At 54.5% G+C, this 15085-nt stretch overlaps 1 protein-coding gene across 1 annotated transcript in view; it reads left to right on the top strand.

The window, feature by feature from the left end:
* ADARB2 (adenosine deaminase RNA specific B2 (inactive)) overlaps positions 1 to 15085 on the top strand; it is a 372666-nt gene that overhangs the window by 341182 nt on the left and 16399 nt on the right. The window contains exons 5-6 of the mRNA XM_068538263.1: positions 8729 to 8897; positions 10648 to 10799. Coding sequence (XP_068394364.1) covers positions 8729 to 8897; positions 10648 to 10799 — 321 coding nt within the window. The remainder of the gene's footprint in view (positions 1 to 8728; positions 8898 to 10647; positions 10800 to 15085) is intronic.

The following is a 15085-nucleotide window of genomic DNA, read 5'->3' as shown; positions in this document are numbered from 1 at the left end:
CTTCCTGACTCTTAGAGTTTAGATCCGATGTGAAAAGAAGTTACGTGCAGGGCTGGAGGATCACAGCCACAAACTTTGGCAAATTTTAAGATTTGGAATGTCACATGCATTTCTCTGCAAGGATTCCAGGATAACGTAGTTTAAATTAGCTTGGGCTGAGTGATGAATGGGAAGGAGAGAAGGAAGGATGGTGGGAGGGAGGGGGCAAAGGCACCAACCAACATTTCTTCTTTGTTGTGCAATGTACTCCAACCCCAAACGCATACGTCAGTAGGATTAGTGAGTAGTTTTTCAATATTTCCCAGCTCTATAGCTGTGATTGTCCAACATCTTTCCACTTTTCTGGGAAATTCAATTCCAGAAAATCTGGAAAGCTACTCTCAGACTTCCCTTGGAAAGCAGTGATGTTTTACAAAGACTGGTGGGGAAACGATACTTAAAAGTGGCCAGTAATACACTGTTTTACGTGCAGGCAATTTATCTAAAGGAACTAAATGTATTGCGTGAAAGTGAGACTTTAAAAGGTAAACTTATAGTAATTGGTAATTTATGAACATGGAAGGATAAATTGCTGAAATTTACTTTCCTGTTATAAAGAGAAGGTTTAATAAACATGTTGATTAAAAAGAGATTAGGGAGGATTGTGCAAAATTACTAATAGAAATATTTTCAAATATTCACTTACTTAAAATTGATGGGCAATTTAATCTTAATTCTTGTTCAGTTAGTCAAGCAAATGCCTAAGAAAGTCTAAGAGGGGGTGATGTGTCTTATTCTAGTTTTTATAATATATATCACAATGTTGTAAAATTAAACCTATCTTGAAGTAAAACATGATTTGTTGCCCCCTTCATTTTTAGGTGGGAAGCCAATTCATCCACATCAAGTAGCTCATGTAAGGTCCTTCTCATGAATGAGGCTAAGACCATGTTGTAGCCGTTCTGAGAAATATGATAGCAAAAATACATACTTGTGAACAGAACAGTTTTTACTTTATGAAAATACTGCAGCCATTGGTAAAAACTCAAACAGAAGAGAACTTACGAACAAAAAGCCATATCTCCACCCTACCCTTGGCCCCGAGCAAACTCAGGAGCAGACATTTTAATCATTTTTAATTTTTGTTCTTGTGACTCTGAATACTATACTGGTTCTATATTTCTAGATTTTCTATTCTAAATATCGATTCGCACTATTAAAATTAGATACTTTTTTATTTTTCGTTATTGTATCTATAGTATACACTTAAGCCTTTGTTTTGAGTGTATACTCACCCTGCCGAGTTTGGACGGTGCATATTCACTTCCTGTTCTGTAAATTAGGGATGGCGGCCGTCAGTCACCCTGGTCTTTCCTAGCCGACTTCTCTGCACGATGAACGTATTTCTATACTGTCATCACCAATGACATTTATACTCAGTTCTGTACCATAACTGTCTTCGCTGTTTGCCGTGAGTCCAAGAGGTGAAACCACCGAGCAGCGTCCACCGCTCAGGACACTGTAAATCGCACGGCAGAGCCAGGTGGTTTCCTGGAAGCACGCGGTTCTCAGTGGCGGGAACGTCTCTGCAGAAAGAGCACGTCCTCCCATGGGGTCATATCTGTCCTCCCTGCCCCCACCACCAGCTCAAACCACGTCACACTGAAGGCGGGTTCAGCAGCTGGACTTTCTTAAACGGCTTTGGGAGGTCACGTGACCTCCAAGCCTTCTCACCCGCGGCGCAGACCAGCTTCCCCCGCTGCTGGAGCCTCTGCCCAGCCGGCCAAGGGGAGCCCACACCTCCCGCCTGGACCACCATCCCCAGCATCCACGCCGTCCTCTTTCTGTCTCTAGAAACACCTTTAAAATGCGCAGGAGAGAAACTGAATGTCCACGTCTCCCTAAGTGTCTTGACTTGGTTCTCTTGCTCCTGGAAGTGTTTGCTGGGGGACGCTGAGCTCAAGCTGACTTGCCCTCAGTATTTTCAAGGGATTTTTCTGTGATCTCTTATCTAGTATCTCTGACTAGAAACATCCTGTCTGACACATTTAGTTGCAGTGGTCGCCCCACCGCTGCCCACGGAAGGAAAGGGTCCTTTTTACTTGAATGCTACATAATTTCATAAGACTGTGTGGATGTCAGCCAGTCACCTTCCCTGACGTTTTTTTCTTTTTGGTTGTGCCGGGCCTTAGTTGTGGCAGGTCTGCTCCTTAGTTGTGGCTCGCCGGCTCCCTAGTTGTGGCATGCGAACTCTTAGTTGTGTCATGTGGGTTCTAGTTCCCTGACCAGAGATCGAACCCGGGCCCCCTGCATTGGGAGCGCAGAGTCTTAACCACTGTGCCACCAGGGAAGTCCTTCCGTGACATATTTAAGCTGTTTATTTGTGCAGTTTTTCCTTATATCATTTATTTGTTAAATTCCTTCCTTCATTCACATTTTTGTCAGATTTTTAATATTCTGAGTTAATCCCCAGGCTTTTACCTTCCTTCCTTGTTGTTAATCTACCTTTTACTCTGTGTTCTTGGGAGGTCGGCCCAGTGGGGCAGCCACTTAATTAAAACGTAACTTGATGAGTCCTGTCTGGGATGCAGGCTCTCGCCTGCCCTTGGCCCTGACTTGGAGCATCACGATTTCTCTGGGACACGAGTAGCCCCTGCGGCAGCTGGTCTGTGCTGGAACTCGGGGCCCCTTTCCACCCTCTGCATTTCACTCCTCTGCACCCCCAGGGCTTCTTCTACAGCAGACTGTGGAAGTCAAGCCACACTCCTCCATCGCGCCAGAGTCACAGATCTGCTCCCTCTGGAACCCTTTCCTTCCCATGGGGGCTGGAAAGGGAGGAGAAGCAAATGACCCTCTCGAACCCAAACCTGGACCACATTATTGAGCCCGTTGTCAAGCGATGGCTCTGACTGCTCCCAGCATTTCCACGAGGAAGCAATTCTTGAGGGGCTGTTAATAATGATTCTTATTTGATATGAAATTTATAATTTTGATAACATTTTCACATACACTAATCAGTTGATTGCTCCTACCCCGAGAAGTGGGAAAGGTGGGAATCTTTATTGTCGATTTTAAGACGTACAGACACCAAGACCAAGAGGCCGGGTGACCCTCACATCTTGGGGGGGCGGCACTAAAATGCAGCTGCAGATACCCGTCCTTCCTGCCCAGGTTGCCTCTGGACATTGCTCCGGGCGTGATACTGAAGATCTGTCCATGTAATTGTTTATTTCTAAGGTTATTAAACAGCCAGAAGAAAAGAGTTTCCTAGTGTATATTTTTAGAAGTTTACATTTAAACCTGTCTTTTGCTAGCCTGGCCTGCAAAACATATGCAGAAGCTATGGTTTGTACAAACACTCTTTCCCTTTTAAGTTAATGTGCAGCTTTAAACATACACAAACATCTGAGATTTATAAGTGCCCTGAAGAAGTGCACCTTCCTTGAAGTCGGGCAGGAGAGAACACAACCCAGAACAACCCCATCCAGAACGCCAGATGCTCTGGGCAGAGTGGTCAGGCCTGTCTTATGGGGGAAAATCGTAAAGTTAATCGTAAAGATTAACTCAGCAGCGGAACATTAGCAAACTTTTCTGAGTCGTGAGTTGTAGGTGTTTGCTGCGTGCGTTTTGCTCAGGTGAGCACGGGAGGTGGAGAATCTCATTTGCAGGGTCCATGCCGGGCTCTGGCTTGAGAAGAACTGGCACTTAAACACTGTTTTCCCACTTGCACTCGATAAATCCTGACAGTTTAAATACAGGTGAAACTTCTTTCAGTTCACCAGGAGCACTCGGGAAAGCCCATCTTCACAGAGCCCTCGCAGAAACAAGATTCAGGGGCTTTATTCCCCATATTCCAAAACTCTTTCTTTCCATCTTCTCCCTGAGTGACTGGCAATTACTTTCATCATAAAATTAAAAGCGGGCTCTTTTATTTATGCCCGGTAGGGCACAGGGAGATAAGCAGCAGCAAATGAACTGGACAGAAATCCTAAATAGAAGCCCTGGCTGTGACGAAAGATGGTAAATTATCATCTGGATTCCAAGGAATTAATCATAATGATTGCTAAGTGGATGCCGAGAAACGTGAAGTTGATGCAGCATCTCCGTGAAGTCACAGGACACAGGCTCAGAAGCATTAAGATCCATGGGGGCTGACGTGCCCCACAATAAGGAGTGTGATGGACAATTGATTTTAAATCTGGGGTTTAAACTGTTAGGTTTAAACCACAAAATGCAGGATAGATTTACCACTGACCCCGCGTAGCACGCATGCTGACTTGTTTATGGTAAATGTCCCTCCTTAAAATAGAGGGGAAAAGAACAATAGGCCCAGCCAGCCCACTCCCGACTCGTGTAGAGATGAACGGTAGTCTAGTCTGGAAGAAATCACCAGGTGCCGATGGGTCAGAGCCCTGACCCTGGGCCACTCCCCCACGGAATGCCTTAGTTCCTCCTTCTCGGGAAGGAGGTGCGTTGTGAGGAAATACATAAAGAAAGGAGGAAGACAGAGTTTGCGCTGCATTCTTTTGAGATCAGGTTCCCCCCATCAAAGCTGCTCAAATGCTCTGCATTTGTATGATCATCAAGACATAACCCAGCATTTAATTGCCCAAAAGATTTCACGGGGTAAAAAAACCCAACACTATTTTATCTCGAGGCCATAAAACTAACCCCATTTTTTTTCCGAACTCTTAAACTACAATCTTTTTTTTTCCCAGTGGAAACATAACACTAAGTTTGTTAGTGAAAGAATAAAAAGGAGACACTAATATGTACTGTTTGTCTTTGTGCCAGGGATTGTTTTGGGGTGTTTAAACCATGTCATCTTATTCAACAAAATAGTCCACATTCTCCCTAATCATGAGCGTCAGGTTGTACATGCTGGTCACGCCTGCCTGTGACAGAGGAGAGAGGGAGGGAGGAAAGAAGGAAGGAAGGAAGGAAGGGAAGGAGGGAGGGAGGGAGGAAGGACAGGAGGAAGGAAGAAGCATGAGCAAAGTTGCTGGCCACAGTCCTGTCCGTTAGCCGAGAATTTAATCAGCTCGGATCGCCCCCCACCCCACATGGCTGCAGGTACGGCAATATTCTGAAGGGTCGGAACTAATTAATGAGCAAATGTGAAGCTGGGTAAAGCTGTACCTTTGACGTGCTTTTGATTTTCAGATACGTGCACTTAGGGTCCTGGTTTATACTCCTTTCTCCCCCAGTTACCCTGTATTTACATTTTCAAGACTCATCCACCTGCTCAGGTGGCCTTGCTGGGACGTAAATCCCGGAGGAGCACTTGGTGTCCTCCCAAGTGGGGGGCTGTCACCGTAAGGAAACCCAGGCCTCGTGGTTTAACGGGGGAAAGCGGGGTCCTGGCTTCTTGCCGATGGCTTGGCCGCCAGCACCACGGCCCCTCCCTGCGGGTCCGCTCAGGGCACCTCTCAACAGTCCTGTGTCCTGCTCTGCTGGGCTTGGCGATCCCCAGGGTTTAGGGCTCTGGACACCCCGCCAGCAGGAGCCTGGGAAAGAGGACGGTCCCCGGAGCTGAGGCAGGTGGAGCTGGGTCAGTCCCAGGTCAGGGACCTCGGGGCGGAAGTTGAGCAGGAAGGTGGCTCCCGCGGATGAAAGGGTTGGGAGAGGGGAGGCGAGGGGGTGCCCATCTCACAGGGGCTCATACCTGCGTCGTCGCCATGAGCGAAAGAGTTTTCACTAACCAACCAGATGGTCAGCAGCCATTGGAGCCAGAAGTAGCTCACGTCCCTCAGTCCAGAAAAGACCAGACCGCATCAGGAGGTTGGCAGCAGGGCACGTGGGGAGAGCCGACTCCCTAGGGCCTGCATGGGGTTCCCTCTGAGCTCCTCATCCACAGGGCAATGCACAAATCCCTACGCATAACTAACTGTCCTCCTAAAATTGGTGCATTTGCAATGGTTAGAGACTGAAAGCCCTGGGACACTGTTGCCTTCCGATTTGTGGAGACGCCATAAATCAAGATCCCAGGGGGAGAAAGTCCCCCACCCCGCATCAAAAGTGAAAATTTTTCCTATCAGTCTCAGTCCTAGCACATCCGTCACAGACCAGACACGTCTGAGCCGGCATTTTTAAATCCTCTTGCTTTCAAACTGACTCGAGGAAATTTGGAGAATAGAAAGCTGAGAAGAGTAGAATATTGAATCTCAGGAAAAGACTGAGAATTAAACACAGACTTGGACCAAATAATGACTAGATGTGAAACTGCAGGAAATTCTCTGCAAATACTCAGGGTGCAAACCACAGCGGGGCTGGGAGCCTGGGTGAGAAGGAAACGGTGCAGGAGCATCGAGTGGACCGTGGAGGAGGGTCTCCTGACGCCGACCCCACACCGTGGAAGAGCCTGGCTTCCCCCAGTGGGTGGTGGAAATGCTAATGCTTGAGTCATTACACTCACTAGACACGGCCCAGAAAACAGAGCGTCAGGACCAATCACACAGCACAACGTCGGGCGGTCTGCACGCAGGGTGAATGCCGTTCCTTTCTGTCTCTAGTTTCTATAGTTTGGGTATTTGTTTCTTTGATACTGGTTGGTATATTTTACCTTCAGCTTTATTCTTAGAAATTTGGTTATCGTTTCCTCCATAGTCAGATGTAGTATTGTGAAAATCTATTCAGAGTTGGAAGAGGCTAAGAATTGCTTAGTCCCGGCTAAACAAATAAGAGTGCATTCCCAGAGATTTCCCAGAGTTGGAGCTGAGGGTGCATGCATGGCGTGGGAGTTCCATGCATCAGGTGTGGGCCCGCTGGAGAGCAAGCCGGCCCAGTCACCTTCGCACGTCCTGGGAGGCAGTTTCCCTGGTGGGGGAGAGAGAGTGGGGTGAGTCCTTTGGGGCAGGAGCACACCAGTCCTCGGGCTGAGGGGGGCAATGCAGGAGGCCAGCCAGAGAGGGGCGGTCACTCTCCCTGGAACGTTTCTTCGGCTGTGTTTGCAGGGAACAGTCTCAAGGGGTGACGTACAGTTTTCCTTTGGGACTTGCTAACCACTGATGACGGAGAGGTGCCGTCCCCAAGTTCAGAGACCCCCGAGCACGGGCAGCACCCGCAAGCCCCCTGCACACACCGCCTGAGACGGGCAAGGGCACCTAAGCAGGCACGAGGCTCTTGCTGCCGGCGGTGCTGCGAGTCACAATGTCCTTTGTCTCCGGTCCGGGGATCGCGTGTCTTCCGTGTCCTCGAGACAGTAAGCGGCTGACTTAGCAGCAGCTGGTGGCGGGCGGGTGGATCCCAGCCCTGACCCACAGCCCTGCCCTTTACAGCACAACGTGGGGTGTACACGCGCTGCTCCACGCCTTGCTTTTTTCACATAACGATACCCCTTAGAAATCTTTCTTTTCCTCCAGAGAAGTTCTCTACAGGGGCCCAGTATACAGATGAACGTACTCCGCTATAAGCAGTCCCCTACTGGTGGGTCAGTATTGGGTCACTCATGTTATTTCACTTGCAAACATTGTGGTAGTGAATCACTTTTACATACATCACTTTCACACACGTGCAGAGATACGACAGCCACACCGAACAGAAGGCCAGTTGCTTCGTTCTCACCACGAACCCGTGAGCTTTGCTAGGAAGCAGCTGTGCACGGCCCTCGAAGGGACCAGAGGGGGATGCGGGGGCATGGCCCCTCCTATGCCCCCCATGGGGTCATAAGGATCTCAGGACGGAAATTGCTGGATGGAAGGGAGGCTGTATTGCCGCTACCTACCTCCCATCTGCCCTGCTGCTCTTTAGGGAAAACGGAGAGCCTGGGCCATCAAATCAGGAAGCTCGACACACTCTCCCCGCTGCTGCCGCTGTTCTCAGGTGTCAGACTGTTTCAGGAGCTCCTGAAATGCGGCCCCAGAAGCGAGGCCGGGGTCCCAGGTGGCTCCCGCTCTGCGCTGGGCCCAGGGAGGGGCCGCCCCACCAGGACTCCCGCACCTCCTGTGAGAGGCGGTTCCAGAGAGGGACACGCTGGCCCTGGCGTCCTGCTGTCCCTGCTGGCCTCTTGGGGGCGTCGAGAGTGGCCCTCGGCCCAGGCTGCACTTTCACAGGAGCCTCAGGGCCCAGCCTGCCTGGTGCCCAGACCCCCTGCTGCTCCACGGCTGGGCCTTGAGTCCAGACGCAGAGACATGCCCCAGCTTCAGGGCAAAGCCGCCAAGGTGAGCGGAGCAGAGAAGCAAGTGTCCCTTCGTGCAGGAATCCGGGGCCTGGTCCGGTGGCTCTGAGGGGCGCTGGCTCCACGCAGGGAAGGTGGCCGACGGTCCTGAGTTTGCCTCAGAGGCATAGGCGGGCGGGCGGGGACTGGCCTGCCGTCTGTCCTCACAGACGTCCTCCCGTCCTGAGCACAAGGCCCTCCCGTCAGAGAATCTTCCAATTAAGGGGCGAATCTTCCTCAACCACAGGCCCGTGTCCCGCCCTGTCTGGGTCACACACACGTGGGGAGACACAGCCCTCAGGTCCATGAGGCCAGGAATCGGGGTTCACACACTCGGGGCCCCACTGGGCTGGGATTGGGGAGTGAACGGAGTTCTGGGCGTGACTCCGGCCTCACAACTGAGCCAGGTGTGCACACGCCACACACACACCCCCCCCCAGTACCTTTTGCCCCACTGGCTGGCTATTTACAGGTGAACTTGAGGCTTGGATGCAGGGTGGCGGGGGGGCGGTGCCGGGTGAGGTGGAGAGCAGACCCACTGCCCCACGGGGAGGGCAGCGGCCGCAGGGCTCTGACGCCTCCTCTGTCCACCAGGCCTGGACATCAGGCAAGCCCAGGTCGTCGTCCTGTCCTCGGGGACCAAGTGCATCAGCGGCGAGTACATCAATGACCAGGGGCTGGTGGTCAACGACTGCCACGCGGAGATCGTGGCCAGGAGGGCGCTGGTCCACTTCCTGTATGCACAGCTGGAGCTGCACCTGAGGTGAGCAGGGATCCCGGGGGGCCATGCAGCCCCCAAGCCTGGTGTCCCTCTATCCCGGCCGACCCTGGACGTGCCAACGGCCACGCCCCGAAAGCACACCAGCCCCTCCCAGACTCCAGGCCGAGTCTGTTTCCCTCCACAGGCCTCGTCCTGGGGCCCCCAGGCTCAACTGCCCGGACGAGCCCAGCCAGCAGCTCTGAGCCCTGTCCTCCTGTGTGGGGCGGGCTCTCCCTGCACCCCGCCCCACAGCCAGAACCCTTCCTGCACCTGGTCCCCAGGCACCGTGACGGAGGCGGCCAGTGATGGGCTCTCTCTCCCCGTTTCTGGCCTCCTCCTCCTCCCTGCATGTTTGCATCTTAAAGGGGGGGGTCTGTAATGAAGACCCTGAGCAACGTGCCCAGATGTGGGATGCCTAGTGCCATTGGGCAGCCATCAGGAAGCAGCAGGCTGTCCCCTGGGGGGCATCTCCCTCTACGACCCCCTGAGCAGTAGCAGAATCACGGGTGGCTGTAGGCACAGCGTGTGTCTCTGCCAGAACCGCTGTCCTTCCACAGCCTCCGGAGCAGCGTTCCTCAAACCCACTAGCAACAGGGGCCTGGGGGCTTCAGGCGGCGACTCCCGCCTGCCCTTGGCGTGTGCAGGGGCCACACAAAGGGAAGGCGGGTCCAGAGGTGCTGAGTAGACTCAGGAAAGCGATGCCTTCATACACTCAGTTAATTTCTGTCCGAGCCCCTGATTTGCAGTTTCTCCTTGGTTCCAGGCTGACGGATGGTGCGGCCAGGGTGGAATGTGGGGAAGGGAGTTGGAAATCTCTCCAAATGTGGGAAGGGTTTCTCTCCCGAATATCCAACTGCCAGGTCAAAAATGTTTCCAAACACCCCTAACTCTGGATGTGTCACCGTGGCCCCAGGCTGACGTTTAGGGCCGGCTGTGTGCTGGCAACAAGCTGCAGGCCGAGGGCACCCAGGCCCCTGCCCTCAGTGGGTCGGGGTTAGGGGACGGAGACCAGCAACGGCTGCAGAAAACCAGGGCCAGGCGTTTGCTCCGAGGTTTTGGGGAGGGGCTGGGGGGCCGGGCAGCAGAAGGAGCAGAGTCAGGGAGGCAGGAAGACTGGTGGGACACCTCGAGGGTTCCCGGGGAGAAAATGTCTGTTCTGCTGCCTGCGTGCTCTCAGAATCCATCACCCGTGGGGCAGAACGTGTAAAAACAGCAAGACTGGCAGGAAGGAGCCGCCCGTGACTGGTGAGAAGAGGTCCGGGAGGGGCCCCAGCTAGGCCCGCTCTGTGCAGGGGGTGCCCCTCACCGCCACTGAGAAGGGGGGCACGGGGTGTCGTGTGGGGAGGACAGCCCCGGGGCACGGCCGAGGCGGAAGAAGAGGGGTCCCTGCGCCGGATTCCTCACTGGGCTGCGGCCGGGCCCTGCCCCTCTATCCCTGTTCTCCGTCTAACAGAGAACCACCTGCCCAGGGCGGCCGTGTAGAGCGCAGCGTCCTTCGGGCACACAGGGAGCATTGTGACCCACAGACGGCCATGTTACAGACGCTCACATTCGGGGTCATGTGTACCGAGGATGCTGGGCTTGTGAAGGATGGGCTTGACCGCGGGCGGCGGGGAGGGCGAGGACGCAGCCTCTGCGGGCCAGTTGCTCTCACCCAGCTGCTCCGCGGCTGGTCCAGAAGGTTTGATGCAGGAAATGGATCGGGCGCCCCGGCCGGCCTCCCGTAGCTGACGGGGCCCCTCTCTGTCCCCAGCAAGCGGCTCGAGGACAGCGAGCGCTCCATCTTCGTGCGGCTGCAGGAGGGCGGCTACCGGCTGAGGGAGGGTGTCCTGTTCCACCTCTACGTGAGCACATCCCCCTGCGGAGACGCGCGGCTCCACTCGCCCTACGAGCTCACCACGGACCGTAAGCGCCCAGCTTTCTGCCTTTGTGTTCGAACAGCCCGAGACTCTCCTCCCTGGTTGGCGGGTCCCGCTGTCCGCTCAGACACCGCCTGCCTGCCTGGGTGGCGCGGCCCTGAGAGGCAGGCGAGCGCATCTGCAACATCGGAATGGCATCCTCTAAAACCTCGGTCCCAGGGCCCACATCTCTGGGGACAGTGTAGCTGGAGACGTGACAGAGGCTCTCTAATTGCTGGGGCCCCTTCGCTGCAGCAGGTCAGGCAGCCTGTGGCCAGGACACAGAACAGGCTGAAGCAGCACAGAGGCGGGCCACGTGGAGGTGGAGCTGACCCCAGGGCTGCGTCTGCCTCCGTCTGCACATGGGGGAGGATAAAGATGTCTCCCCGGGCACCTGGTCTCTCCCACAAAGGTTGTGAAAGCCCTGGGCGGGACCTGCCCTCTCGGGTATTTTAGGAGAGCAGGTGACCACAGACGCAGTCGCGTCCACCCAAGAGGTGACACCATGGTCCTGGGGGGAGGATACCGCAGCCTCCCCTGTGCAGGTCTCAGGGGGTCAGTGTCTCCCCAGGTGCCATTAGGAAAGTCTGTTACTGACGCTACATGTGTGCGTTACACATGCTCGTATACACACCACACACACACCCACGCAGACACACGTGAACCCCTCCAGAAGCAGCATGAGGCAAATCTGACGGGGGCGGGGAAACGGAGTATCTGTGTGTGATGAGGGGTCAGCCCCTGCTTAAGATGCTGAGGCACCCATGGCTCGTTGTGCTCGGAGGGAACCTACAGCAGAAACAGACAACACAGCTACTGAAGGCGTGTTTGGGCCCTGACCCCCCACGGAAGGTCCACTTGTGTTCTAATTACCAAGGGAAGGAGCGATGAGCACTTTCTGAATGCCGGCTGCATCCCGGCTTGCGGTGAGTGCCTCCGCCTAAGATAAGGACGTGCAGGGAAATCACTCTCCTTAAAACCCTGCATGAATTTAACATATTTCTCTAATACTCAGATTGTATGCGGGTCCAAAAAAATGCCTTCTGCTTTTACCCATGTTCCTCCAAGCCCATCGCTTTCCCCTTTGGGGAATGGTTGGACAGAGTCCCCGGTAATAGGGTACCAGTAACATTTTCATTGCTGTCTCAGCACGGGCTGCCTTCCTGAACAGCACAGGCTGGGTGGCTTAGAAACAGCAGACATGGATTCCTCACGGTTCTGGGGGCTGGGAGTCCACGATCAAGGTGCTGGTAGATTCGGTGTCTGGTGAGAACCCGTTTCCTTGTTCACAGACGGCATCTTCTCGCTGTGTCCTCACCTGGAGGGAGGGGCAGGGAGCTGTGTGGGGTCTCTTTATAGGGACACTGATCCCATCATGGGGGCTCCACCCTCACAACCTCATCACCTCCTAGAGGACCCACCTCCTGACACCATCACCTTGGGGGTTAGGTGTCAACATACAGAATCTGGGGACCCACACATTCAGACCATAACACCCACCTCTGGAAAGTCAGTGGGAGAATCAAGTCAAACAGAGAGTCACGAAAGGGAACCTATTCAATGTCAGGGAACTTCCAAGGAGCTGCCCCAGGAGGAGAGCAGGCTGGGGGACCGGCAACGCGAGCAGTGGGCTTGGCCCCTCCAAAGGCCCCTGGGGTTATGCAGTGTTCCTTCTGACCGCGCAGCCTGAGAGAGAGAGAGAGAGAGAGAGAGAGAGAGAGGAGAAAACGTGAGAATTCATTTTCTTGGAGGCGCTCATCAGGCTGGATCTACATGGTACCAACTCCCCACATGAAATTGTGAAATATGGTCCATTAGCTACTTGGAATTATCCTTCCATTTTCTCTCAGAAGACCTGGCATCATGGAGACCCAGCCAGGAGCCCTCCGGTTCCAGGAGGAAAAGTCCCGCAGCACGCTGGGGAGGCCCTGACTCACCAGCTTCCTGCCGGCCCGAGTCGGGGTGGCTGAGTGAGGACGGGGAGCCCGTCCCACCCCGCCCCCCCGAGACTGCGCTCTCTGCCAGGGACGGTTCCAGCTCATCAGCCTCCCCGGCCTTAATTCCAACTTGCAAAGCCGGTGGTTTAGAAAAACAAGCAGATACGTTCTCAGTGCACCCTGGGGATCTCCTCCAGGCACAGATGTCTTTTACTTTGTGGTGTCTTAAGAAGTGGCAGGTGCAGGTAGAAGGGACAAAACAAAGCGTTTTCCTCACATTTTTGCTGCAGATGTGCCTGCAGAAATGAGAAGCTTCTCCTAGGTTATTTCAGCTGGTGTTTCTCCCCAGGGTTCCCACAGGGGCCCCAAGCGGGCACCTGGCGGGTCTGTCCCTCAGACGGCCAGCCAAGTGTCCTGCATCACCTTCCTTACTCGTTGGCCAGGGCAAGAAATCCCGAATGCCTGCCATCCCTCAGGTGGAGGACCTTTACAGGTGGCTCAGCCTTCTCCATTTCCCAAGGCACAAACACCCCGGAATTGTTTAGTTTTAGAGAGAATTGGCTAATGTGGGGACAGGGTGACGCTGCTGGTGGCTCACTCTCAGGGTGCCTCCTTCACTGGACCTCGGAGGAGGGGGTGCGGGTGATGGGGATCCTTAGGGGTCCCCTCCGGGGCAGAGGTGACAGTGACAGGCCCCCTGGAGGCAGGGCCTGCCCGAGAGGCGTTTAGCAGTGATGGGCGCTCCCGCCTCCTGCAAGTCACCCCTGCAGAAGCCCAGCCTCACTGCCCCACGGCCTCAGGGTCCACGCTCCTGAACAGGCCCAGGGCACCCGACCCTGAAGGTCACGGCAATGTCCTCGTGTCCACAGATGCAGAGCATGACATTCTCAATCCTCTCCCCGGAGGGGTCACACCCGGGAGAAGCTCTGGCCCTGGACACTGAGGCCTCTTCAGCTTCTCACCCGCAGCTGCTCCGGGAGCCACCCCTCCACCGGCCAGCATGTCCCCTGCCGGTCCTGGTCACTTTGGCTGGTTTGATTGTCACCCCTTGCTTGGTCTGCAGGAGCCGTTGTACATCTTTCTGCACAACCCACAGCCATGGTGCCGGGGGTCACCCCTCCCTCTCTCACACACAAGTACACACATGAACACAGCACACGGCACACATGCACAACAGGTGCCTGACGTACGGGACCGCGGACATACCTGTTCAGTGATTAGGTCTAAGGGAAGTTCTCAACAGACCTGCCCAGATGGCCCCCTGTCCTTTAAGAGGGAAGGAAGGCAGAGTGAACCCCAGCAGAGAACCAAGTCTGACCCGCCTGAGGCAGAGCCCCCGCTGTCCACCAGGGACTCTGGCCTCAGCTGTCGCCACAGCCCTAAAGGTTCCATGAGTTGCAGGAGCCCCAGACCCCTGAGGCCCAGTTCAGGGGCTCTGCAGCTAAGGGACAACACACAGCCCCACCCCCGGGGACACCTGTGGCTCCAGAAATTCTAAAGTCCCTGGGGTTTTTTTCCCTCAAAAACATTCACCTGGACAGATCGTAGGTTCTCCCTTCCTAGAGTCCTTAGAAATGGACTCAGTGTCCGTTGGCCGAGATGTCTGGGGAGGCGTGCTGCCTGTGAGCAGGTGTGCACAGATTTGGTTGTTTCCAAACACAACTTACCTACAGCACTGCCAGGAAGTTTCTACAAATGCAGGTTCCTGCGCCCACTCTCCCAAGATTCTGGTGCCTCGGGATGGAGTGGGTCTGAGGGGCCGTACTTTTAAAACTTCCCCAGTGATTCTGAGGATCAGCCATGTTCTGAGCCCCCGGGTTCAAAACCCCCTAACCTGTCTCCTGCCCCACTGGTTTCCTATCCTCTCCCACCGGAGGGCGGGCCTGCGCGCAGACGGGAGACTGGTGGAGCGTCTGCAAGACCCGCAGACACGGGGGCGGGGGGGCAGATGCGGAAGGGGTTGCTGGCGGGGCCGGGGCAGATGCGGCTTCCCCGGTGGGGACAGAAGGAGGCCACACATGGGAGAAAGTCCTCTGGCCACAGGCTCTGAGACAGAGGTCGTACCCAACTCAGAGATGCTCCGTCCCAGGGGGTCAGACCCACGGGGATGAGTCCACTTCCAGAGTGGCTCTGGGAGGCCCGAGATAGACCAACGGCAGTTCTGATCAGAACCTAAATGAAGAGATCAATGAAAAGACCCGGGCTGGTCACGATAGCTGGGTGACCGTTCTCCTTCCAACTCACCAACACTCTAATGCAAATTCCTCTTGCTTGGCAGATTCTTTAAATAACCTAGAAAATTCAGTCCTTGCTGCCATTTTACAAGAGTTTAACAACTTAGTTCAAATCTCCGATC

This window comes from Eschrichtius robustus, chromosome 1 (assembly GCF_028021215.1).
Source record: "Eschrichtius robustus isolate mEscRob2 chromosome 1, mEscRob2.pri, whole genome shotgun sequence".
In the NCBI taxonomy this organism is placed as follows: Eukaryota; Metazoa; Chordata; class Mammalia; order Artiodactyla; family Eschrichtiidae; genus Eschrichtius; species Eschrichtius robustus.
The sequence above is the reverse complement of the archived record's forward strand: the minus strand, read 5'-3'. Positions and strand labels throughout refer to the sequence as shown.